The sequence below is a fragment of the Eutrigla gurnardus genome (assembly GCF_963514095.1).
Source record: "Eutrigla gurnardus genome assembly, chromosome: 10".
In the NCBI taxonomy this organism is placed as follows: domain Eukaryota; kingdom Metazoa; phylum Chordata; class Actinopteri; order Perciformes; family Triglidae; genus Eutrigla; species Eutrigla gurnardus.
The window spans coordinates 3,896,576-3,923,353 of NC_139924.1; the positions used below are offsets into that span (position 1 = coordinate 3,896,576).

General features: G+C 43.5%; 1 protein-coding gene and 1 long non-coding RNA gene across 3 annotated transcripts in view; both read right to left on the reverse strand.

Annotated features, from left to right (window-relative positions):
- The window catches only part of LOC311020128 (fibroblast growth factor 12-like), a 63,358-nt gene that overhangs the window by 27,898 nt on the left and 8,682 nt on the right, over positions 1-26,778 (reverse strand). Inside the window, exon 1 of one of the 2 annotated variants that reach the window (XM_084020001.1) lies at positions 5,597-5,828. The exons of the other annotated variant lie outside the window; for it this stretch is intronic. Coding sequence (XP_083876127.1) covers positions 5,597-5,702 — 106 coding nt within the window. The 5' untranslated portion in view covers positions 5,703-5,828. Of the gene's footprint in view, positions 1-5,596; positions 5,829-26,778 lie in introns of those variants that run through there. 2 annotated transcript variants of the gene reach the window in all.
- LOC311019960 lies at positions 25,000-25,337 on the reverse strand. The gene is made up of 2 exons (XR_014597848.1): positions 25,122-25,337; positions 25,000-25,090 (listed from the first exon to the last, which is right to left on the reverse strand). It is a non-coding gene; the product is annotated as an uncharacterized lncRNA (long non-coding RNA).

Genomic DNA, 26,778 nt, shown 5'->3' on the forward strand with positions numbered 1-26,778 from the left:
TTTGGAATGACCTGCCCGCGGAGATAAGGCTTGCTGAATCAGTGTCATCTTTTAAATCACTTCTTAAAACTCATTTTTACAGACTTGCCTTCCTGTGATGCCGTCTTTTTATCTTTTTATCCCTTTATCCCATTGTTTTTCTTTCCTTGCAAGCACCTTTTTAATCAAGCTAACAATAATTTCCTCTTATGTCCTCTGTACATTTTATACAATGATGCTTTTTACTGTATTTGTGTGTGTTGTGATTCTAGCCATGTCAAAGCACTTTGTTAACTGCTGTTTTTAAAGGTGCTATACAAATAAAGTTATTATTATTATTATTATTATTATTATTATTAAAACCTCAGCTATGTATAGCTCACAAATCTCGCGAGACAGATTTTTAACGCGACGAGAAATATCGTCGACTTTAATCTTGCGAGATCTCGTGGTACGAGAACTCGTCACACCCCTATTGAAAGCCCTACGTTTTTGGACCCAACCCCTTTTAATATTATTGGTTTATTTGAGACACCAATTGTTTTTGGTATTTTTGTATTGTGTCAATCAACAGGTCCAACAACACTGGATTCAATATGCATTGCCTCAAACCCATCCATGGTCCTGAATTTCAGCTGTCTAAAAGTTGCTCAAATGAGCTCTGCTGAGAACAGGCTGTTTCTGTGTCTGCACCTTTAAATGCTAATGAGCTCCGTCTGTCATCGCCCACTTGGAGAGTGAGGAGGGATACAGCTTATGCTAACGGAAGCATGCGCCAATGTTTACGTGGATGTATGGCTATGGCTCGCCTATGTGGTTCAGGTGAAGTTGCTGGGTCCAGTATGGTTGGGACAGATCCTTTTTACGAGGGTCAGTGTCGAGGCAAAGCCAGCTTTGTACTGACCCTCGTTACTGAAGCAGTCCGATGTGAAGTGGTTAGCACACAAATACAAGCTAACACGGACCGTAGCCGGCACATTGTCATTAAAAATGAAACGCAACCACTGTCTCTTCTGTTCTTCTGTAGCTGGGACCGAATATAAGCACTTATGTTGGTTTGTACAACCAACAACAGAGCAATCTGCGTGTCTAGCTCTGAGCGATGACATCGTGAAACAACGCTATCTCACTACTGTGTCACCGCAGGACAAACCGAACTTCACCTCCGTGATGAACGCCCCCTCTCGGATATCTCCTATCATCAGAGGAGTTCGGTCTATGCAAATGACTCCCTTTGTTTCGTAACGACAGGAGCTGAATCTGAACAGCCTGCAGCGCTGTTGTACCAGTGGGGGGGGGGGCTGCTGAGACCATGCAGGAGTCGCTTGTTCTCCAGTTTATAAGTCTCCAGGACCAGTTTATAAGTGTAGAGACCAGAGAAAACCTGTTTGTCATATTATGGGACCTTTAAGTAACAGATGCCATTCAGTCATGTATTTAATCAGCTGATCTGTCTCTGATTTCAGATTATAATTCACAACATTCACAGATCTTATCAGTTTTAAGATTTGACACCATGAATCACAGCTTCAGGCTTTTTATTTATATCAACACAGTGTTTTATCTCTCATCTGTTTTATTATTATTGTTGTTCTTATTATCATTATTATTATTTTGAGACAGGAGACCATGATGCTATGCACATAATCAGTCTTATAGTCCAGGACTGCTGAATAATGTCAGTCTGATCATTTCATATCTACACACACACACGCAGACACACACACACACAAACACACACTTGCTTGGTGTTAATGAGCGAGGATCGATTACGGTGCTGCCACAGTGGATTTCCTGTCCTTCAGTCCAGTGTGTGTGTGTGTATATGTGTGTGTGTGTGTGTTTCAGGTATGTTTCCTGATCAATAGACAAACTGCCTCATCAGAGGATGGCAGAATGTCACCAGGACACTTAAAGGTCCATGAAACCATCAAACCACCACAGACTGAGGACCCGTCCACACACACCAAAACAATCTTTTTTTCTCCGTTTTTCCTTGGAGTGGTTTCAAGAAAATCTGCATCCACACGAATCCACTGTAAATGACTCTGTAGTGTATATCGTACATATATGTGGTGCTGTTTCTGCTACAAAAATACATTACAAATGGAAAGAAAAGAGGAGAAGTCAAGTTCTGATCATGAAGTTTGACGATTTCAATGAATACAATTACCTGTTTGTTTGATAAAGACTACAAATAATTTGAGTTGTAATTAATTTACTTTTATCTTCATCTAGTTTTGTATTACACATTTGTGCAAAATATGAATTACCGCCAGACTTGTCCTTTAAAAACAGCTGATTTAAACACAAATTCCTAACCTAAACACAGATGCGTTGCAGCCGGTTGTACCAGATTTGACATGTTCTATACATTCATTCAGCTTATGAACACACACACACACACACACACACACACACACACACACACACACACACTGCAGCTAAACCCTAAAAGATGACTATAAATGGAGGAGACAGAAGAAGCAGCGGTGTGGGCGGCGAAGAGGACAGCAGCTGGATGTTCAACTGTGCATTGTTCCACTGTCTATTGTTGTGAGACAAACACAATATATATTTTTACATCACTTTTCTGCTGATGACTCATCTCACACAACGAATGTACTGAATGATCACATGAATCCTGCAGGTTTTCCTGCTTCCAATCCAACACGATGTGTCATAAAATAGATGCGAGGAGGAGTTCAGTCCGATGTTCCTCTTTAGTTCTTGCACTTTCATCATCGCATGTAAAAAAAAAAGGCTGCAGATCACAAACAAACATGCTTTATTATTTTCTATTTCCAACCATCGTTACAAAGCTGCGCTGGTGGGATTTTAAAATGGCATTTACTGCTCTTTGTTATGTCTTATGCATTTGTGATGTCAACATAACTGTGAGGGAGTATAAACGTTCCTCTTGCAGGTTTCACTGTACTAAACTCAACTGCAGCCTCTCATTAAACCACCGAAGAGTGAAGATACAGCACCCCCTGCTGGACACCAGTACTACTGCAGGTTAAACAAATTGATACAACTTCTGCCAATACTACTACCTGTTAATACTACTAAATCACAGTGTCTATAATGGACCAATAAACCACTGAAGACACCAGCACTACTGGCTTAAAGCAGTAACACTACAGGTACTGCTTCTACTAATATTGCTTATACTACTATTGCTAATACTACGAGAGGTGCTGCTAATACTAATACTGCTGAAACTACTACTGCTAACTTCAATGTACTTTTCTTAAAATAGTTAAAATATCTACACTGTCTTGAATATTATGATTAGTTTTCTTATAATCATTATCACTATTATTATGATTATTGTAATTACCATCATTAATGCTATTTTTGTTATTATTACAGACATGTACTGTAACAGATTGTTGTACTGTGTGGTATTAGTACCTTTACTGCAGTAAACTATCTGTAAAGTACTGTGCGTTACAGTGCTTGCAATGATAACCAATGATAACTGGCAGCATAATGACACAGTACACTGCTATAAAATAGAATATATGATGATGATTATTTATAAAAATTGTATTTATTAAGACATTTTCACATGGACTGTTTAGTCATTGAATTATGGCAGCTACCAGTGACCACCAGAGGGAGGCAGAGAGACGTTTTATGTCTTTGGGATGTTTATTATAGTTGTTTTGGGTTTGGTAACATCAATGTAAGTCATTATCTTAATATTCCTGTAGATGTTTTTGCCAATTCATCTGACATTATTGTTGCTGTTAGACGGTTTATTGCTCCACAGGACTGGTTGTTGTTATTCTGGGAGCATACTGTATGCTCGGCTGTTACATGTTTTTCACTGAAATGTAGTTATTAAATAACCGTGAACCATTTGTGAGAGCCGGTTTTTGTTATTACATAAGTGTCTGGATCCAGAAGATGATTTACGTATGAAACATTTCTCTCCTGCCTTCATGTGAAGTGATGCTGCGGAGATACGAGGTGCTGAGAGACCTGAGGAAACACACAGCTGCTCAGACAGAAATACATGATACTGTAAATATAACTGAGATATCACTGTCAAGGTCTCACACACACACACACACACACGCACACGGTGTTGGAGGTAATTTTAGTTGTGCTGTTTGTTTTTAGGCTACGGAGCTAAAAAATACTGCTTTCACTGTGTTTTTTTCGTTGACGCCAGAAAAACTAAACTAAACTAAACTAGACCATCAATAAGAGAGCTGCTATCTGAAACAAACCTACTTAAAGATGAGACTTATGTTGTAAATGCATTTCATGTGTTAAAACAATCCTACAATAAGAGAGGATAAAAGTTCTGTCATTAAAGTGCAAGTTAAATGAGTTTGTAATGCATAGACAGCAGAAGGCTCTGAGTGACGGAAACAGCGTTGCCTGTATGACAGATGGATGAGTGAAGATGTTTGGGAAGTGAGAAGTGTCGGCTGAGAGCCGACCGAGGTGTAAGATAGTGTGAGCTGATCAGAGATGTTCACACTGATATTAATACTCATACAACCAGCTGACACGACAGGAGAGGAGAATATAATATCATATATACACCAATAAAATCTACGTGTACCTTTACATCAGTCAACATGCTGTACAAACATCTCAATCTCTCTCAACATCTTTTGTCTGGATCAATCTGCATTTACAACTGTATTTACATTTGTACATGTGTGTACTTATACACTATAAACTGTGTGTGTATATATATATATATATATATATGTGTGTGTGTGTGTGTGTGTGTGTGTGTGTGTGTGTGTGTGTGTGTGTGTGTGTGTGTGTGTCTTTAGCCTTATGTAGTACATTACATTAATATAGTCTGCATGTCTTTATATTAGTCTGGAAATCTTCATATAAACTATATGTCTTTATATTCAGGATGTGTTAATACAATCTGTATATGTCTTTATACAGTCTGAATGTCTTTTATAGTCTGTAAATACATTTTATAGTCTGTATTACTACACAAAAAGTCACTATACATCTGGTAAATACATCTAAGGCAGTGCACACAAACACACACAGACACAAACTGAGGCACACACGCACACAACTTTACACTGAGTTGAAACTATGCAGGTGTATTTACATGTTTTTGAATATTATTTGCATGTTCTTCACTGTAAAAGAAAAACCAAACCCTGTATGAACAACATAACCTGAATGATACACACTGAGGCCAGTGTGTATCTGCCATAGTACAGTTCATCTAGTTTTATACTTACATGTTGCTAAATAACGCTTATCAATAAAAATACATTAAACACACTTGAGTTTAAATAAAAGTTGCGTCATAAAACACCATGCTGCTCATTCATATCAAACAAAGTGCATCGAGTATGTGTGCTTCTATTTGTCCTCGGAGCTGTCCATCAGTCAAATCACTACAATGTGTCACACGTTTGTCAAATAAACTGGATTCTAAATCAGATTTTTCTTTGACAACACTGTGTTTGGAGACAGACAACAAACAAAACTCTAGCAGGACATGAGGCACCTGAGTCCAGCTGCCAACTTTTGACAACAGCAACTTTCTCCAGCAGGTAGACTTCCACAAGTCACGTCTACTACAGTGATTACAGCTCAGTGTTGAGCGTCTGCTCACCCTGCTGGCCGCTCTCCCTGTTAGCGCTGCCCTCCTCCTCGTCTTCCTCCTCTGCCTTACTCTCACCGGACAGCAGGCGCCGAAACAGGCTGCAGTAACGGGTCATCACTCACAGAGACCTGCAGTCGAAACCTGCAGCAGAAACCTGCAGCAGCTCACAGAGGCGACTCAGACTACTGACGGAGGAGATTAAAGCAGTCCACGGACTAATCGATCCGGATCAATGAGTCGGGCACTTCAGCTGACACCTTTAAAGTCACTCAGAGCACTCATTACAGCCCGTCTGTCTGTCTGTAACAACCCTCCAGTAGCTCACACCTCCATGTGACGACACACCGCTCAGCTGCTGCTACATTAATACCGTCACTCTCCGGCAGCTCTAGAGCTTAATATCTCTGTTTTTTTTTACTTTCATGAAGAAAACACTGAGTTCTGATTTAGTCGTCGATGGTATTAAAACGCAGCGCTTTCATTTACATTTCGGGCATTTAGCGGACACTTTTGTCCAAAATGACTTACAATAAGTACATTTGTCAAAAGAAAGACAACATATCTTTGCCGATAAAGTAAGAGGTAAAAAATAGAAACAAGTGTTAGGTCCTCGTCTGAGTAAAGTAGTAGCTATTCAGCAAACACACCTTAAGAAAAACAGTGCTATGATCAAAGTGCTACAGGTAAGAACATAGAAGTACATTTATTTTTGGGAGGGGGCGGGGGGGGGGGGGGGGGGGGTTGTTAGTGGGTCATGCTATGCAGAATCGAGGTGAAGTCTGAACAGGTGAGTCTTGAGCTTTTTTCAGAAGATGGCAAATGACTCTGCTGTCCTGACATTGGTCGGGAGTTCGTTCCACCACTGAGGCGCCAGAACAGAGAAGAGTCTAGACTTTGCTGAGCGACATTTGTTTGGTTTCAGCGATGGTGGTACCAGCCGGCCAGCTGAAGTAGAGGAGGTGCTCGTGTCAGGGCATGTGGTTTGACCAGTGTTTGAAGGTAGATGGGTGCCGTTCCATTGATGGCCTTGAAGGCCAGTGTCATCATCTTGAATTGGATGCGTGCTGCAACAGGGAGCCAGTGGAGGTCACGGAGGAGGGGGGTCACATGGCAGAATTTGGGTAGATTGAAGACAAGGCGTGCTGCAGCGTTCTGGATACGCTGCAATGGTTTAGTCGCCAAGGCCGGGAGTCCAGCCAGGAGAGAGTTGCAGTAGTCAAGGCGGGAGATGCTTGGACCAGGAGTTGCATTGCATTCTTTGTGAGGAAAGTCCGAATCCTGTGGATATTGTAGAGGGCAAATCTGCAGGATGGGGCCACAGCAGTGATGTTGGGGGTGCAGGATAGGAGGTCATCGAGGATTACACCCAGGCTCCTCACAGTTGACGAATTGACATTTAAACACTAAGTGTTCCTATTGTGGTAAAAAAAAAAATATGATTTTCTGTTTGGATGTGAAGTTATGTTCAGACTCACTGTTTGCTTCTGTTTGTGTAAAAATAACCCTGCTAACACGTTGTGGGGTTAAGAAAAAAAAATTTGTTTGTGGGCACAGAAAAAACTACAGCTCCCATGAAAAAACTACAAGTGCCTACTTCATCCATAAATTGAATCAACCTCACTTCTGTAGTTTTACTACAAGTTTTACTACAGACACCACTACCACTGTCCTACTGCTATTAAAGACACCTGAACTAACCAGACACTTGACTGTCCCGCTGCTATTAAAGACACCTGAACTGGACTGGGTTGAGATCTGGGTCCAGGTCTGTCTTGAGGTTTAACGTGGGGCTTTGTTTTTTGGGACTGTGCTCCGGTCTAATGTGATTCCCTGTGTCCAGGTCTGTTATCAGATCTAGCATGGTGCTCTGGGTCACGGTCTGGGTCCAGGTCTGTGTTGAGGTCTAACTTAGTGCTATGGGTCCAGGTATGTGTTCAGGTCTCTGTTGAGGTCTAACGTGGTGTTCTGGGTCCAGATCTGTCATCAGATCTAACATGGTGCTCTGGGTCCAGGTCTGTGTTCAGAAGAGGTGGGAATCTCTTGGCCACTCACGATTCGATTTGATTATGATTCAGAGGTCAACGATTCGATTATAAACCGATTATCGATGCATCATTTGAGTACATTTCTACGCATGAATTTCTACGAAAAAATCTGTGTTTGCTACTCAGAGTTTGCTAGTCACTTCCTACTTGTGTGATGACCAGTAAAGAAAATCAACAGGTTAATTATCTTCCCTAATATTTAATTAAAGAAAAGGCTTTTCTTTGTTACAAGTAGATATGACTTCCTATGAACACAAAGTCCTCCTGTTACAGGCGATGAGCATATCCATGAGAGAAAAACAGTGTACTGTAGCCTAAAAATAAAAAGCTTTCAATGCAATAATCAATGCAGCTTGCATTTCAACACACCACAGCGTAACTGTCTGTGGTCTCCCGGTGCCGTGGGGTAGTATCTTACGTTTCATACAGAGACCAAACAAAAAAGTAAAACCAGAGACTGTCCGTGGAACAAACAACAGGGTTGCTGCCGTATTTATGCCGAGACGATGTTATGTTCAGTGTTCACGTAGCTGCTTCCGTGTTAGCCTAGCTTAGCTCTGAGCGAGCCAAACACCAAAACAAGCATTTTTAAAGTTATTTGCGTATCGTCTTAACGGACAGACTTAACAAACCATGACTTCGGACTTTTTACTCATCGTCGTTACTTCGGCATACTCTTTATCCGTGAATTGTAATTCAATCACATGTTTTTTGATAGCGACTGCTGCTGTGAATGTAGCTCTATGAGATTCACCGATCCCCCTCCGGGTAAAGGTATAAACTCAGACAGGACAGCATTTAGTTTCCTGAGGCCTGTACTACGAAGCAGGATTTGTTACAAGTGTAGGTGCATACCGTAAATCCTCTAATATAGGCCTGTATTTTGTATTACTGGCCGGGTCCCTAACAATGGCCAGTCTAGCTGTTGGCGAAATAAAGGTCGGTCTCTAATGGAGGCTATTATTAGAACCAACGGTTTTCTGGGCAGGCCTCAACATTATGCTTTGAGTAGCATGCAGTACCACAGGGGTGCAATGTTTGCTAACAAATCCAAGCCATAGCTACGGCAGGGCTCTCAAGTTTTTAACTTAGTTCAGCGTGAGATTTTGGCTGAGGGTAAGTGTTCACAGGCAGCGTAGAGTTTTGAGTCCGACAGAGCAAAGTAAAATTCCGCTGCTGCTGAGAAACTAGTCCCTCAAAAAATGGATGATTCATGCGATGCAAGGTTAGTTTTGTTTCAAATATTATTCTGTCAACACAGATATGTACATCGACAGTCTAGTGTTTTAATTGATTTGCCTCGGGTGCACTGTGGAGTCGGTATGAGTGTTTTTAATGCCATGCTAGCTAGAACGATTGACTTGCGCTAGCCATAGCACAAGCAAACTCGGCAACTAGAAGAACTGAATACATTTCTTGAAAACGTCTCCAGACGTCTTGAACACACCGGCTGACTTGGAAAATAGGTCTTATGTCCAAAATTCCGAACTATCCCTTAAAAGCTCCATATTCACATGTGGCAGCTCTCCCTCAGTCTTGTGACAAAAGAATCTACAGGTTCTCCTTCCTCTTGTTTAAGGTTGCCAAAAACATATCTCTCAAAGATGACATTTCTGGTGGGTGTAAATTATTGTCGCAGTTTGTTGAGTATGGCGCCCGTGTCTTTCCGCTCTTCCACTGTGAGTCGCAGGTTGTGCTTGTAAACATGATGGCGGTCCTTCCTCATTAGCCTCCTGAACGTTGCTGCCTGCACCGGTTTCTCTGCCTTGTCGATCCCGGTTGCAAGCAAATAATCCTCAAACTCAGAGCAAAAGTTAACCCAGTTGCTGGGAACATCCCCGGTCATCTTCATGGGCTCCGGTGGCGGAATGTTGGAAGCCATCGTCTTGACGTGATGCTAATGCTAGCAGGCTAACTGAAACTTCTAATAAGCCTATCAAAACAAATAAACGCACGCTGTCAGGCAAAGTCACACTCACTCTGGGTTCCAGTACAGCTTCTGACACCATGTTACAAGTGTAGGTGCATAAATAACAGACAGAGTCGAGCTGTGTCTCTCAGTAACGTGTATTCACAGGCTGTGCACATAACAGGACTGAGGCATGTTACCTGAAGCAAGTACACTTCTGTGCCACCAGGGGGGGCTGTAGGCTGCATAACACCGCCCTACAATAGCTTAGCTTAGGGAGGTAACTTCAGGGTTAACTCTGGGTTTTCCGTCCTACGACGCTGGTTCTCTTCTTACCAGGCTAGATCGCCATGGTAACTTACGCTGCAGAGCTAACCTCCTCCAGAGCAGGTTATGTTCCTGATAAAAGATCAACGTGGAGAAAAACACAGCCTACTGACCAATAAGATCACTTTCTCTGTTCAGAGACCGGCAAAACCCTTTTGTCTGTCCCTGATGATGTTTTATATGAGAGATACAGATTATCATCGTAGGGCATGACTGATCTGTGTCAGCATACAGCCTACTGACCACTTTGAATTATGTTTTTATATTTATTTTATTTGCTCCCAAGTCCGTTTTACACCATCGGGATTGCAGCTGAAAGAATTAGGCTGATATTGTCATATAACATGCCATAAGAATACATCTCAGCAAATGTTTAAAGTTTGTTTAAAGTTATATTTTTCGGCTTTATTGTGGGAGGACAGCATGAGAGTTCAAGGGATGAGAGAGAGGAACGACATGCTTTAAAAGAGAACCGCAGGAGGGATTCGAACCTGGGACCACTGCAGGGAGCCTCAGTACATGGGGTGGTAACTCTACAACTGAGCTATCAGCGCACTTAACACATTAATTTAATCAATCAGATCTAGTAGTTCCTTTATGATGGGGCAGTCATATTACACAACTATTAATACTATTAATACGACTTACGCATTCACACAGTCGGCAAGTTTTTGCCAGCTGTCCTTCCTGCATTTGGCAGATGAAATTGTTGCTTTTTGACTGTATTATATTAACTTCTTCGTATTTCTGTAAGATTATGGTTTGCTCCTCGTACGTGAAATATGCCGCTCTGCTGCCCGTAGACTGGTCCATGTTGTGATTGGTCAAATGCTGCAAACCCCGCCTCTTTCATGTGCATGCGCTCATAGCTGGACAGGTAAACCCTGGGTTGACTTAACGAGTTGATAACCAGTTTCGTGTGACCGCTTATCTCCGATTGCCTTTGTTAGGGTTACTTAAGCTGGATAACTGAAAGATACCCTGGGTATGTTGAACTCGCTTCGTAGTATAGGCCCCGGGTGTGTCTGGGACTTCCACAACATGTACAAAGCAGTAATAGTGTTTATTTCGGCCATGAATAATGAAACATTATCGGTGTAAATGCAGCGGGTGCCTGTCGGATTTCTCTCTCAGCCGTGCCTCTGTTATGTGCAACGCCACAGACTGTCCGGGTGCTGCATATCCGAGTTCTGCCTTTTGCGTTCCATAAACAATACAGAATAAATATAATTGATTTTTGACATTTGTGAATCGATTCAGAATCGTCCACGTATGCATCGAGATGCATTTAAGAATACTTTTTTTTTCTAGTGTTCAGGTCTCTGTTGAGGTCTAACGTAGTGCTCTAGGTCCAGGTCTGTGCTGAGGTCTAACATGGTGCTCTGGGTCCAGGTCTGTGTTGAGGTCTAACATGGTGCTCTGGGTCCAGGTCTGTGTTGAGGTCTAACATGGTGCTCTGGGTCCAGGTCTATGTTCAGGTCTGTGTTGAGGTCTAACATGGTGCTTTGGGTCCAGGTCTGTCGGTCCATGTGTCGCTGCAGTAACAGGAGACTTCAGTTATTCTCAGAGTGTCAACAGGACTATTTATAGCTCTACGCTCTAGAGTCCCTGCAGCTTGACTCATAAAGCCAAAGGTTAAAGTGTACTTATTAAAGAGCATTTCCCCAATATCATGACATGCTGCCACAGTTTTAGCAGGTTAAATTGTTGTTTCAGGTCTAATGTTTTTCTTTAGTTTAGTATTGATTTAGTTTTAGTTAATTTGCTGTAAATCAGATTTCTTTGGCACTTCAAAGAGTCATGATTGTTTAACCCTTAAATGCAGCTCTGCTTTGAAATGATCCGATTAATACATTACACAAAACAAATTCCTCATCATCGTCATCATCATGATCATCATCATCACCAGCTTCTTAGGAAGCTCCTTCATCAGTGTGACTGTATCACAGTAACAGTGAGAATACAGCGCCACCATGAGGCGAAACACAACATGATCTGCTGTCATACAGCACACTGAGACTAAAGCATGAATTATAATAAAAATAATAATATTAATAATTAGACATTAAAGGGGAACTATATCAGATGAAAACAAATGACAAAATTATAAGATGTCAAGAGACTTTCTTCAACATCTACAACAATGAGCTTCAGTTATTTTGGTTTGTTTCGGTAGTCAGATATGTTCGGTTGGGTTATATAATTATTCAGTTTTACAGTGCACCAACTAACCAATCAAAAACATTAATTTATTATGGAGCAGATTCAATTTTATGTCTAGAGAGGCGTCGTGTCTGATGAGTGCAGCTAGTGCTGTGCGATATGGACAAAATGTTATATCCCGATATAGCTAATTTTATATCCCGATAACGATATATATCCCGATATAGTATTTTTTCTTAGAATTATATATATATATATATATATATAAATCAATCACATCTCAGCACTATTTTTGATAACCATGTGAATGAAAGGCAAATTAATGGCACTTTCTTCTTTCCTTTTATTCGTGACTTTTTGCAACGAAAACTATTACAAGCTTTTATGTAAATATAAAAAAATAAATATCTTATTCAGGTTAGGACAGCCAGTAGGCTTTTTTTGACGTAGTCAAGTGGTTTTATTAACACAAGTGTTTTATTTTGAAAAGTTTTATTGTTGAGTATGTACCGAACTTCCTGTTTCGCTATATTTGCCCTGTGCTGAATTGCTGCGCCGTGGTCCGGCATCCACCAGAAATAGAAGTCCGTATTTGTTGCGGAGAGCTGCGGACTGCCGGAGCTGAGACGCAGCGGACACGCAGCGCAGCGGACACGCAGCGCAGCGGACCTGGTGGGGATTGACCCATAGACTAAAGTGAAACGTATCTGCTCCGCTGGCGTGGCGGAGACGCAACGCAGCGGAGACGCATGCAGTGGAAATGCATGTAGCAACAGTGCTAAACAAGTAGCCTACACGTTAAAATTACGATATAAACGACAGAGGGTTATATCCTACGGTAGACATTTTTATATCGTACTACGATATATATCGTAATATCGCACAGCTCTAAGTGCAGCCTTTGAAATATAGATGTGAAATGTATCTGTCATGACTTTATAAACCATGTTCATGGTCTTTATTCAGAATGCCGTCTCTCTGACTCGTGATGTCATCTTAACTTGACAATACTTGATACCTACCCCCAAAGAAAAAGTACATCACCTAGAAACAATTCACTCCCAGAACCTCCAGAATCTATTCAGTTCATCTTTGAGTCCGGGGCTGCAGTCGAATAGTCTTTTTTTCTTCGGAAGGTTCCTAACTGAAGAAGTGACCCGGAAGTAAACAAGTAGCCGCCATGATAAGAGGCATTCAAATTCTCTAAATGCAAAGGAAAGGAGCTCCAATGCTTCCTTACAGATCTCCTTTAGCATAGGATACAACGAACCTTCCTTCCTATGAAAGAAGAGGAGATGACGCCAACCAAAAATTCCTTGCAAGAGCAACATTTAAAGCGCTGCACACCTCTGCTTTCATGAAAACAAACGATATGCGTTGTTGGGACCTCACCAAATGGGGACACAGAGAGCGGCCTAGATGGTGGCCAAAAGCCTTCACATGCGGTCAGAACAAAGGAACAAAGGAGATAAAAGAACTACAACCCCCAAAAACCTCCATCTTGTTCTACCTCTCACCGAGGTGTGAAATGTGACGTCACACAAATGGTGCCCTATTGGCTGACAACACAGGGACCCCAGGGGGTCCCCGGGATCAGCCGTGGGATATATAAACCAGCGCCACCTTAAAACTTTTTCTTCCACCGCGACACGCCGTTGCAACAGGAGGTGAGCTCCTCCACCGCAGCACACCGCTGCAACAGGAGGTGAACTTTTAACGTCTGCAGCGTTTTCCTTTGTCCTAGGTCGCAGTTTTTCCCCCAAACTCGCTGGACGAGAGACGGACTGTTTTCCCTCCTTTTTCCCTACTAGCCTTTTTCTTTTTTTTTATTATTATTTTGGATCCTGAGAAGATCGCTGCACACGCAACTCTTTGTTTGCCTGCAGAAGGAAGAACGCAACGGTTTCTTCAGTCAAGTTGATCAGCGAGAAGGATAAGCCCCGCTCTCGTCTGGATTCAACCGACTCGTCGCACCCTCCTGCCGCACGAGGACTTGCGAACCACAGCCTGTCGCCACCGCCGCCGCGTCAAGAAGCGCGGCCACCGCATAGGACGGACTCAAGCACATCGACAAAAGTAAGAGGCTATTTGTCTGGGCAGAGGCAGAGATTCGATAGTGTAGGATATGCTTGTAATTCTTGTTAACGTGTTTTAAGTTTTGATCAAGGACCGCCAAGTCCGTTACTTTCTGTATTGTTGTATTCGAATGCTGATTGTGTACCCACGCCGCTGGGTTTATTTCTGTAACAGTGTGTGGCCTAACCTCGGCCACATTCACGAGCTCAGTAAGCGACCTACTATCAGTTAAAGGACCGGGCTCCCGCCGAACAAACACCAGTCTATTCACGAGCTCCCGTGTGATGGTAATAGCTTACTGACCCTTCGTGTTTTACGCACGCATTCCCTGCTCTCTCTTTGTTCCGGCTAACACACATGTGCACACCCGTATCCCGTATCCTACATCAGCTGTTTCTGTCTCTGGACGCTAGGGAAAGAGCTCCACCTGGTGGCTGCGCCCGGCCATCTCTCTCTCTCTCTCTCTTTTTCTCTCTCGCTATTTTATCCTACGTCAGCGGTTCCGCCTCTGAACGCTGTGAGGAATAGCTCCACCTGGTGGCTGCGTCTGGCCATCTCTCTCTCTCTTTCCCTCTCGCTATTCTATCTTACGTCAGCGGTTCCGCCTCTGAACGCTGTGAGGAATAGCTCCGCCTAGTGGCTGGCCCCGCCATCTCTCGCTCGTCACCTTTCCTCCCCCCCACACACACACATACACACACACACACACACACTTCACGTGTGTCTCTTCCTTTGTTTAGCTTAGCTTTGTGTGTATTTAGGTAATTAGGTAATAAGGCTTTGTTAATTGCAGTGTTATTGATTGTGATCATTATTACTGATTTTAATAAATATTATCATATCATAACTAGCGGTCTCTTGTGCTTGTTGTGTATATGTCACTGGATAACAGCAGGTTGTGAAGGCTAGTGTTCGGCTTTCACGCCTTCTAATTGCTCGATTGTTTTTACTTCATGCCAATGATCACGATGATTGGCATGTGAGTATAAAACCTTTATATTCAGACTGAATACAGTTTTCGGTTATCTTTTCCCTGATTTCAGGGATGGTGCCCCGTACATTTATGATCATATCATAATAATATATTAAATATAATCATTCATATTGATAATTATATTGACATTAATAATTATCTTTTGATAACCAAATCTGCTCCTGCTACTTCCCCAACAGCGTATTTGCATATTTAACAATTACTGCAGACATAAAGTAATAGTATAGTAATTGGAATTGTGTTGATAAATGTGTGACAGTGATAATAATTTAATGGTATTTTTATTTATTTCAATCATGTTACAAATTTGACAAAAACGAAACTAAAACCACAAATGAAATGTATATACGGTCAAACAGGAAGGAGGAGCTACTGGAACTGAAGCCGGTCAGTGAACCAGCTGCTTATAAAACCAACAACATGGAGAGAAGTGGACGACGCGTTTTTTGTAGTCCATTATTGTAGTTTCTCCACGGCAGACCCACGTCAATCACCGGTGTCGATCTCCTTCCAACTTTCCTTAACCCCGTGACGTTTTCCCCTGAGGTCAAGGAACAGGAGTTAGGAATAGGAGTTTGGACCTAAGTTTTTGACTATTCGGCCGCAGCCCGGGTGGAAGATTTTAACAAAGAGATGTCATGTTCACTGGAATCAAACCGGATGGATGGATGATCTGAAGACATAACATCTCCATCATGGACCCTTTAAATCACACATTTTAATGTGTTGCATTAATGAAACAGAACCAGACAACGCTGCTAGTGCTAGAGAGATGTGTTTAGAGACAATGCAGCTAATGAAGCTGAAGGATGTCCATCACATGCATGTGCAGGTCAAGTGTTTATCAACAAAGTCACTCATGACAGGGGTGACGTATGCCCCCGCCCCGGTACTTAAGGTACGCTCACCCCGGAAACGACCTCTTGAAATCTCATGTGGAAGCAGGTTTGTTGGAGTGAAAACATATTATGTGGACAAACGCTGGTGTCTTTTCAAACCAAATGATTGGAACTGTGATTTTTCTCGCAATCTTATAAGACTGCGATTTGTCTACGTGACTTTCTATCATGATTGGTAAGTACACTTTCCTTTATTTTTTTTTTAAAGATAATTTCTTTGGCTAGAGCACCGTTCAAGCCTTTTATTACAGACAGTGTGGAAACAGGGAGAGAGAGGGAGAAGACATTGCGGGAAACTGATCCCTGGCCGGGAGACGAACCCGGGATCGCCGCATCAAGGACGTTGAGCCTCTGTACGTGGGGCGGCTGCCCTAACCACTGCGCCACTGGCCACCCCACACTACTTTCCTTTATTAATGCCGTTACGAGTGGGCTCGCTCTACTGCGGCAACTAGGCTAGCGCTTGCTGTTATGTGGAGTCGTTTCTGCGCTTTCGCCTTCTGGCGATCCAATGTATAGTGCAGTACCTTCAAGACAGTTTTCGATGACATGCTTTCGCGGTCTCGCGGGCTTATTCAGTTTGATGATTGATCTTATGTTTTCCGCGCCATCTTCCTACAAGTGAGTTAGAACTCAAGCGAATTCCGCTTTTGTTTCGAAGTGCTCATTTCACGTTTACAATATTTTTTGTTCGTGTTGGCAAACACTCTCTTCTCTTTTCCCGGCTAGTGAGCTGGTTTCAGTTAATATTCCTATACACTAGGCAGCGCGGTGAGAGTGTGTTCGCTCCTTATTTGCGCATATTTATTTTGCCTAATTTGTTTGATAGCCTCCCTGAGCTGATGTTGATGATTTGAGTGGACTGCTGGACCCCTCTGGAGACGGAGGATGGCCACGATAAATGTCCAAGCTGTCTAGGCGTGGAACACTTAAGGCAGGGGTTGACAGAACAGGCTTGCATGAAGCAGTTTGAATGAGCATATCCGCACAGGCTGCTAGGCTAGCTCAACTAGAGAGGGGGTTGAACCCCCAAACACCCACTGCAAATAACTGCTTAGGGTCTTAGACTCACGGGAGGTCCCCACTAAGAGGAGGCTTAAACTCCCAAGGCCACCCTGGCATCGGAGTTTGCTTAGATTAAGGCGATGCTCCTTAATCTACAATGGCTGGGAGCTGGCGATTACGCAGCAGATGCTTCAAGGTCTTCATCAGAGCAGCCCCCTGTGCTGTCCCGGGCTGGGAATGCTCGAGAGGAGGATGTGCTCTCAATCAGGGCCTCGGAGAGCCTGGTAAGGGTTGATGAGTGGAAGGGGGATCAGGGAGATGCAGAGTCTAATGGCTCTTACACCCAGGAGCACAGCTCACAGAGGGGCTCAGTTGCTAGCCAAACATCAGCGATGAAACCCGCAATGAAGGGTTGGTGGCGCTGGGCTTAGATGCGCCACCAGCGCAGGTAAATAGGTAGGCCCCTTCTACAGAGTCTTTTAATGTTCTTCCTTAGGCTCCCTTCATTGAGGAGTTGCAGAGATGCTGGGCAGACCCCAGACGTTTCTCCCATCTCCCCAGTGACGGCAGAACCCTGGCTAGTATGCAGGATGCCGCCAGTCATGGTCGAGACCGCATGCCTTGTATAGAGCCGGCACTCGCCGCCCTTATTCTCTCACCTGATGAGGCATTGAGGCCAGATGCATGTTGTCCCCAGCCAGTGTCGCCTGACCACCAAGCTAATTGGGGGAGCGATATGACTCGGCGGCGTGAGTGGTGCACATAGGCAACTCCATGTCGCACCTCATACTGTCCCTATCACAGACCCTCCAGACCTCTGGAACAGACTAGTCAGCGGAAGTCCTAAGTGAGGCCTCGCTGAAGGCATTTGCCTATTTGACAGGAGAGCTAGGGAGACTAATGTCGGAGACTAGTGACGTCTACAGTCCGGCTGTCAGACGATTCAAGAGAGAACAGCTCAATTACTGACTGGGAGGACAGACCCCTGGGTGGTGTCAACCTTGTCAAGGGGGTACGGCATTCAATTCAAGCGCCGACCGCCGGAATTTCAAGGGGTCAAGATGACCGTGATGAAGGACCAGGGCAAGGCTCTGGCCCTACGCCAAGAGGTCACGGCCCTCCTGGAAAAGGGGACCATCGAGCAATTAGGGCCACCATCGCAAGACAGTGGGTTCTATTCCACATATTTTTAATTCCAAAGAAGGGGGGTGGACTTCGCCCAATACTGGATCTAAGGCCGTTGAACAGCCACCTAAAGGGATGGACTGTCAGAGGATGAGGGCAACCCCATCTCGGCAGCGGGTAGACGAGATTCTCCTCCGCATAGTGCTATTCAGGAGAGGCAGAGCTCTGATGCTCACGTCCTTCCAGGTGCTGCTGGGCCTTCTTTCTTTGAGGCCTCTCCAAATTTGGATCAACAGGCTTGGGCTGCATCTGAAACACCACAGGCACAAGCTGGTAACAGTCACCAGTTGCCTAAAAGGGTTACAGCCATGGGAGAAGCAGTCATTCCTGACTGCCGGGGTTCGTTTAGGGTCCATTCCTTCTCACAGAGAAGTGGTAACGGCCGATGCATCCCTGGCCAGATGGGGGGCTGTGTGGGAGTGCAGAACTGCCCAAGGCTCATGGGACCCTCGACAGGGGGAGCAACACATAAACGTGTTGGAGCTACAGGTAGCCGCTCTTGCTCTCAAGCATTTCCTGCCAGTCCTAGCAGGGACCCACGTCCTTTTAAGGATGGACAACATGTCAGTGGTTTACCATATAAACCACCAGGGGAGCACAAGGTCTCTAGCATCACTAGCATCAGCAGCTACTCTCATGGGCCTACCCTCGGCTATTGAGCCTGAGGGCAATGCACATCCCAGGCACACAGAATGTCATGGCGGACTTCTTGTCCAGACAACACCCCAATCAAGGCAAATGGAGGCTGAACCTGGAAGTGGCACCAATATGGAAGAGCAGAGGTGGATCTTTTCACCTCTCAAGCCACGACACACTGCCCCCTCTGGATCTCACTCAGGGATCAACAAGCCCCTTGGGCCAGTATGCACTGGCGCATGGGAGGCCCCAGCAGCTCCTTTATGCATTCCCCCTAATCCCTCTCATACTACCCACTCTAGAGAGGATTCTCCAGGAGGGCCAAAGGGTGCATCTAGTAACCCCCAGATGGCCAGGGAGAGTCTGGTTCCTGGTGCTATACAGCTCGCTGGACGGACAGCCACGGCGTCATGGTTTGACGACAGCCCTGCAGCATCCACTATCAGGGTGTATGTAGCTGCCGTATCTACCAGGTATAACAGGGTTGAAGGGGTTACAGTGGGATCCCATCGTCTGGTGACCCGCTTTCTTAAGGGTGCTCAGCGACTGAGGCCCCCTCAAAGAAGGATAATATCTTCCTAGGACTTGCCTCTGGTACTGAAGGCACTGTGTCAGCACCCGTTCGACCCTCTTGGGGGGATCAGAACTAAAATGGTTGTCTTTGAAGACTGCGTTTCTCCTAGCCATGTCATCGGCAAAAAGAGTGGGGGAGCTACATGCTCTGTCTGTCGGCCGGGAGTGCCTGCAGTGGAGTCCCGACGGCACAGGGTAACCTTGTGGCCAAGCCCGTCATTCTTGCCCAAGACCTTATCCGCAACGTATGCTAACCAGCCGCTCAGTCTGAGAGCCTTTCAGCCCCCAACCCAAGGAGAGGAACTGGGGTAGGGTGATATTCGCCTATGCCCAGTCCGACTATTGAAAGCATATGTTAAAATGGCCGCTGGATTCCGGCAGTTGGATTCATTATTTTTCTGCCACACAGGACAAGCACGAGGCCAGGCTTTGTCCAGGCAACGGCTATCCTAGTGGATTGTGGAGGCCATCAGGTATGCCTACTCTAATAGTGGCCTTCCAAGTCCAACTTGCGTTTGTAGTCACTCAACTCAGTGTAGCTGCGTCATGGGCAGTCCTACACAGAGTCCCACTTACCAACATATGTGTAGCGGCATCATGGGCATCGACTTGCACATTTCCAAGGTTTTATAGGGTCAATGTGGCCACGAACCCTGTTGCGACAGCCACCCTCTCAAGCCATTAAAAAGGGGCAAGTCGATCTTCCTCGTGACCCTATTGGCATTTGTCATCCAGGTGCTGAACATTCAGATTGGAGTGTTCTCTGTGTGGAAACACAGCCATGCACCTCCACAGGGGGTCTTTTCCCCCACCCCCATCTGCCTGCAGGCCTGTGTCATTCTGATTGGTCAACTTCAGTGGAAGTTGGCTTCCTACCAAGCAGTTACATACGTAACCATCGTTCAAATGACAAAGAACCAGATGAAACTGAAAGTAAATCTGTAAAGTCTTGGAGACGATAACACAGTAAATCATTTAGCTTATGAGTGAAATGCAGTATTTTTATGTGTTATTTGTTTATGTGTTTACATGTTCATCATTTAGCTGACGTAGGACTGCAAAGACTCTTCATTACTCTAAATACATGGTGACTTAAAACGGCCAACACATATTTGTAGTTGCCTGGCAACCACTTTTACAAGTTAATGTTTGAGATGTTCTGGGTGTACAGACGTGACCTTGGTTGTGTCTGTCAAATGAGACAGCTGGAACGAGACATTCAAACCAAACCCTGTAGATCATTCTACACTATAAATTAAGAAAATAATAACAATGAAATTGGATGAAACATCATGTGTGACCTTACTGTTGAGCCTCTTTGTTTCAGACACCATGAGGTGTTTGTGTTCTCAGTGAAACCAGCAGGGGGCAGACAGGGATGGACCAAAAGCTCCATGTGTCTCCTCATGTCTCAACGAAGACTTCGTCTTTGTGTCAGCAGTGTCCCTGTTTATGAACATCAACTGGTTCTATCGTCAGATCAAATAATCATCTGTTTATGATATTTTAAACTTCCTGTCTGAAGATTTGAGGCTGCAGTATCAGTCATTAAATACATATTTATTATCCATTATAACGAGCACTGCCTTCACTTCCAGCATGTCTTATCTGTTATTTTTGTATTATTTTAATAGTCAGATTTGATTTTTGTATAATTTTTATTTTTTCAGAATTTTGCCTCATTGCCTCCTCAAATGCTTCACTCATGGTTCAACCATGTAAAACACATTGTGACTGGGGTTTGAGAAGTGCTGTGTAGAAGTTTCAATCAGAGCAACTTAAATTAACCAAAAAAATCAGGTCAGCCATGTTGACTACCCAACTTCAAAGTTCAACTGAGACAATGTGATTTTTCTTGTCTACAGTCTTTACTGATGCTCATAAAGAAAGGTTTTACAGCAGAAACAGTTGAAACTTGTTCATTAATCAATAAACTGAAAGTTAACCCCGATAATCATTAAAGTCATTGTTTAAAGAGAACATGATGATCTTCAGCCTTTTTCATTTCATCATGAATATGTTTGAATCAAAACAAGACATTTTAATAAGTTACATTGGACTTTTTATACTATTTACCTATAAATGATGAGAACAAATCTTCTGTCAGCATATAATATCAGATCGGAAGTTAAAAAAAGGTTCAGTCAGTGAGATGAGCATTAATAATGTTGTGATAATAGTAAAAGTAAAATGAATAAAAATGATGATCGAGTATTACGGTGCATACAGTAATTTGTCTTTTATTTTAACCCGGTGTTTAGATGGTACTGCTCGACCTTCTGCTTGACCTTCGACACCTGCAGACGCTACTCAGGGATGTAAAAACACCCACAACTCTGATGCACGTTTTCCAGAAAACATTAATAATTTATTATTTATAGTAAAATATAATATTGAATATGAGTCAAAGATGAGGTAGTAAAGCATAGAAACAATATACATTTTTCATTAGGTATAAATAATGGAAAACGTCTAAGTGATGTTAGTGAATTAATAATAACACTGAAACTTAAAGCTATGGTCTACATTCTGAAAATCAGTTGAGCCTCCGAGACAGATTTGAAAAAAGCATCCCCCCCCCACTTCAACCAAACCCCTCCCCTCAGTGTTCCATGATTCGACGATGACAAGGAGCAGGGGAGACGAGGGTATTGGATGGAGCAATTGGAAGGCTCCCATTGGTCAATTTCTAGGCAGGCCTACGGCTGATAGACTGAATGGATTTTTTTTTATTCCAAATCGTAGACCATAGCTTTAATATCAAATTACGATTCGTTTGGAAGGTTTGAAACAGATTTTGAAAACTCAATCCATAATATGCTATATTGCTATTTTGCTAGACTGAACTATTTGAAGAAAATACTGCAAATATTCATCCACAGTGGAAAGTAGTCCCAACAAAGTCACTATTTCCTCATTTGGTAGATTAATGATCAAAGTATGTATATTTGTGTTTTCAAAGATTTACATATTCAGTAGGAACCAATGAGACAGACAGGAAGTAAGACATGTCGACATGGTGTGCCACGTTAATTGGTGTTACCATGGTTACATGGTGTTCGGGCATACTAAGGGATGCTAGATACCAGAAATTTAGTAGCAGTGAAATTCCATGATTCATGAACTCTGGGTCATGACCGAAAGAACAAGATCCCGGATACAAGCGGCCGAAATGAGCTTCCTCCGCAGGGTGGCGGGGCGCTCCCTTAGAGATAGGGTGAGGAGCTCCGTCACACGGGAGGAGCTCGGAGTAGAGGTGCTGCTCCTCCACATCGAGAGGAGCCAGTTGAGGTGGCTCGGGCATCTGCATCGGATGCCCCCTGGACGCCTCCCTCGGGAGGTGTTCCAGGCATGCCCCACCGGGAGGAGACCCCGAGGAAGACCCAGGACACGCTGGAGTGACTATGTCACCCGGCTGGCCTGGGAACGCCTTGGGGTCCTCCCGGAGGAGCAGGGGGAAGTGTCTGGGGAGAGGGAAGTCTGGGCGTCCCTGCTCAGGCAGCTGCCCCCGCGACCCGGTCCCGGATAAGCGGAAGAAAATGGATGGATGGATGGATGGAAATTCCATGATTTAGATTTAGAAGATACCAATTCAATACAGAGGTAGAAAGATTGTTAGAGAAGATGTTCAACAGTCATAATTAATCTCCAATAATTATTTGATATTGTGTGAAAACATCTTCTGGATTTATTCACATCTCTCAACAAAAACTCTTTAACATACAATGATAGCGTTATAATTGACCTTGACCCAATACAAATTTTTACTGAATAGAGCTTGAACACATCATGAAGTAACTTCTGTTAAGGTTAGCTGTTAGCTACCGTCATTGAGCCGAGCAGGTCAGTGCTGCTAGCAGGTAGCCAACAGCTAACATAGAAATAAAATTGCAGGGGACATTCCCATTCAAATCAACCTAGCAGGATGGTCAGAGCAGCGACCATTTTTATGTGTACTGTTGCCATAGTGACCGTTGTAGCTATGCTAACATCAACTAGCTCTCTTGTACTCGAAAGGTCCCTCAGCCACCGATTACACAGCAATGACATTAAATGGTAAATGGCCTCATTTATATAGCGGTTTTCTCCAAAGCGCTTTACAGTAATGACTGACATTCACCCATTCACGCACACATTCACACACCGACGGCGGAGTCAACCACGCAAACCATGTGTTGTTTCAGATTTAAAATGCTTCAGATGCTGAGCGTCATGGACACATATCTTGATGAATATCATGATGGGTAACATTTGAACTCGGGGAGGAAGTCCTCGCCGTGGCTTCTCCAGTCTGCACATTATTAAATTTGTTTCATGTAAAGAACAAATAGGTAGAGGCTTAAGATCAGGACTCTTACTTTCGCGAGGTAAAGTGTAGTAAGTGGTTGGTTACCGTGTGTGTGTCTTTAGGTGAAGCCAGGGCTTATGGGAGATTGAATGCAGCGCTGCAGCACTCAGACATCCTTCCTGTTCATCTGCTTCAGCCACATAGCCGCATTACATTAGGGTGTGTGCGTGTGTGTGTGTGTGTGTGTCTGTGTTTGTTGCAGAAGAACCTCATAAATAATTGAGACGTGTGCTGACTCTCTCTCTCTCTCTCCCTCCCTCTCCGTCCCTGCATGACGATACACTTTAAGGTGATGCTCGCTCGCTCGCCTCCTCCCTTATTCTCTCCTCCTCCTCTCTCAGCTCTTCTCGCCATCTCTATGGCAACGCCCTTAAAGGAACATGCCGTGCTTTTTGCAGCCGGTCCTTTTCGTCAACACTATTGGAGGATGAAAACATCATCATCCATCGCTGCGTCCATTAGCGTCACGCTAACACTTACGCATCGATTGTGTTGAGTGATATCCTGCTGATCCAGCAGATCCCAGTGCATCACATATCCCCCATATCCCCTATTAAACTTTAGAAACACAAACAAACGGATCATGAATCCGAACAATGAGGAGCTTATCAAGCTGCTGTTCTGGGGTCCGTTTCACAAAGCAGGTTTAGTAAAAACCTTGAGTTAGTTAACCCTGAGATGAGGGAAACTCTGGTTTTTCGGTTTCACAAAGCCAGTTCAGCATAAATCTGAGTCAGTTACCCGGGTAACATACTCCGTGAACCTAACCTGCTCGCTAGCAGGTTTGCTTCAACAAACCCTGAGTTTCTCCCTAGATGTCTCCGCCTTTTTCCGGAATCTGAACCAACTCTGAAAAAATGTGCCGTCCTTTCATCGTCAACCTAATCGATATGGAAATAAAAGTGATTCCAGCAGCTTTGCGTCGGGAGAGGATTTTGATTACCTTTCCTTCCAATCACATTAGATATTATCCAAACAATATTCTCCGACATTTTCAACATTTCATATTGCGGACATAATCCGCAACCAGATTCTTTGCGGAGCTAGCTTTTTTGCGAACGGGAGATTTATGAAATGTTTAAGTACATTCCTGTGTTGAAATACCTGCTTATATTTACTGTTTAATATGTGAAATATGATTAAAATCATATGCTTTAGTCAAAGTATTTGCGCAATATTCTTATGCTTAATTTTCAACTGAAGCCACTTTCTTTCTGTGCCTGGGGGGATTACACTTAATGAAAATGATGACTTATTCATTGCGCTACTTTGTGAACTACGGGAATTGAACCGCTGTCGCCTGCACCATAGGCAGCATTGCTAACCATTACACCACAGTGTCGCTCTTGAAAGCTGAAAATGAACAGTTATAACCTTTAGATCAATCGACTGTTTCATTCAGTTATACACATTAGATCGGGCAGTAATTGTCTGCCACGCCAACTATCGCTACTTTGCTGCAGTTACGGTGCTCCGCTTTCTCAGGATGAGCTCGTTTTCTACATAAACACTCGGTAATATCTAATAACGCTCTCCCGGTTGCCATGGTGAATGGTAGTATCGGAGCTCCATTGATGATGGCTTTGTAGAGTCGGCAGGCACGCGCGTAACTCAGAGTTTACATACTCAGAGTTGACTGAACTAATTAAAAACCGCTGTTCTGAAACCGAAAACTCAGAGTTGCCCATCTCAGGGTTGGTCAACTCAGAGTTCAGTGTTAGGTTCAGAGTTTGTTGAACCTGCTTTGTGAAACGGGCCCCTGTTCTCTGATCGACGTTGTGATTTAAATCAGCTTGTGATTGTTTGAAACGGGAAACGCAGGACTTCCTGATGACTTACGATGGCAGCTTGGTTTCTGCCCCCCGACGATTTAGTAAAATAACCCTAAAAACATTTTAGATAACCATCACTGCCAAGTTAGAGAGCTACAGAGCAAAAATCGAGTGATCTGTAAAGCTTCCTCTACAACAGGGGTGTCAAACTCATTTTATCTTTTTATATTTTAGTTCAGGGGCCACATACAGCCAAATGTTATTTTTATTTTATTTAAGTGAGCCAGATCAGTAAAATCCTGGCCTATAAACCTATAAATAACGACAACTTCATATGTTCCCCTTTGTTTTAGTGCAAAAAAGTACTACATTCAGAAAATGTTCACATTTAAGGAACAATCTTTTACATTTTTAACAACCTGACATGTTAAGAAAAATGTGTGCAATTTCAACAATATAATATATGAGGGTGACACAGAGTGACAGAAGAGCACGTCCAAAAAAACGCTGCAGCAGAACCCATCAGTTGAGCCAGAAATAAGCATGGCGAGACAGGAAGTCAAATGCCGAAAGAAAAATAAAGACATCTGGTTATTTTCAGAATAAAACTGGGGCATTCGTGGTCTGCAGGCCGTAAGATTGACAACACCTACTTCTACATGGGCCACCATTAACTCCAACCTACAATCCTAAAGAAGCCTGTTGAATACAGTGAGGTGAAGAAAATATTAAAAGAAAAAAAAAAGACTACGGACTTTCTACAGTGACGACACCTGCCTGTATCATAGTGCAGATGAGGTGACAGAAGTCGCTACAGCTTTTTTGCTACTTGATACAAAAGGAAAACCAGAGTCACTTGTTCATGGGTGAGGTCCGAGTCTGCCCAGGGATTCAACTCGATGGTCAGAGACGAGACGGCCCGTCTGTGTGGGAGGATCCTCCCTCCAACTATCATTTCACCGTTGCGGTGCCATGACCGGCTGTATTAGGTCATAAGAGTATTTAAATGACCTGCTCCTGAACGCCTCTTTGGGACATTGAACCAGATTATGGAAGTTCTTACGCTGAACATTGTACATTATATTACTGGTTAACTTGACTTAATTTAAGATTTCTAGGACTCCTTATACTAACTTTATTATGTATTTTTTAGAACAAGTGAGCAACAGACTGTGAGTAATGTAATGGAACCATACAGCGCTGGTTAGACTGGTCATATGCTGTCACTACAGTGTTGCCATGACTTGATGTGATCAGCT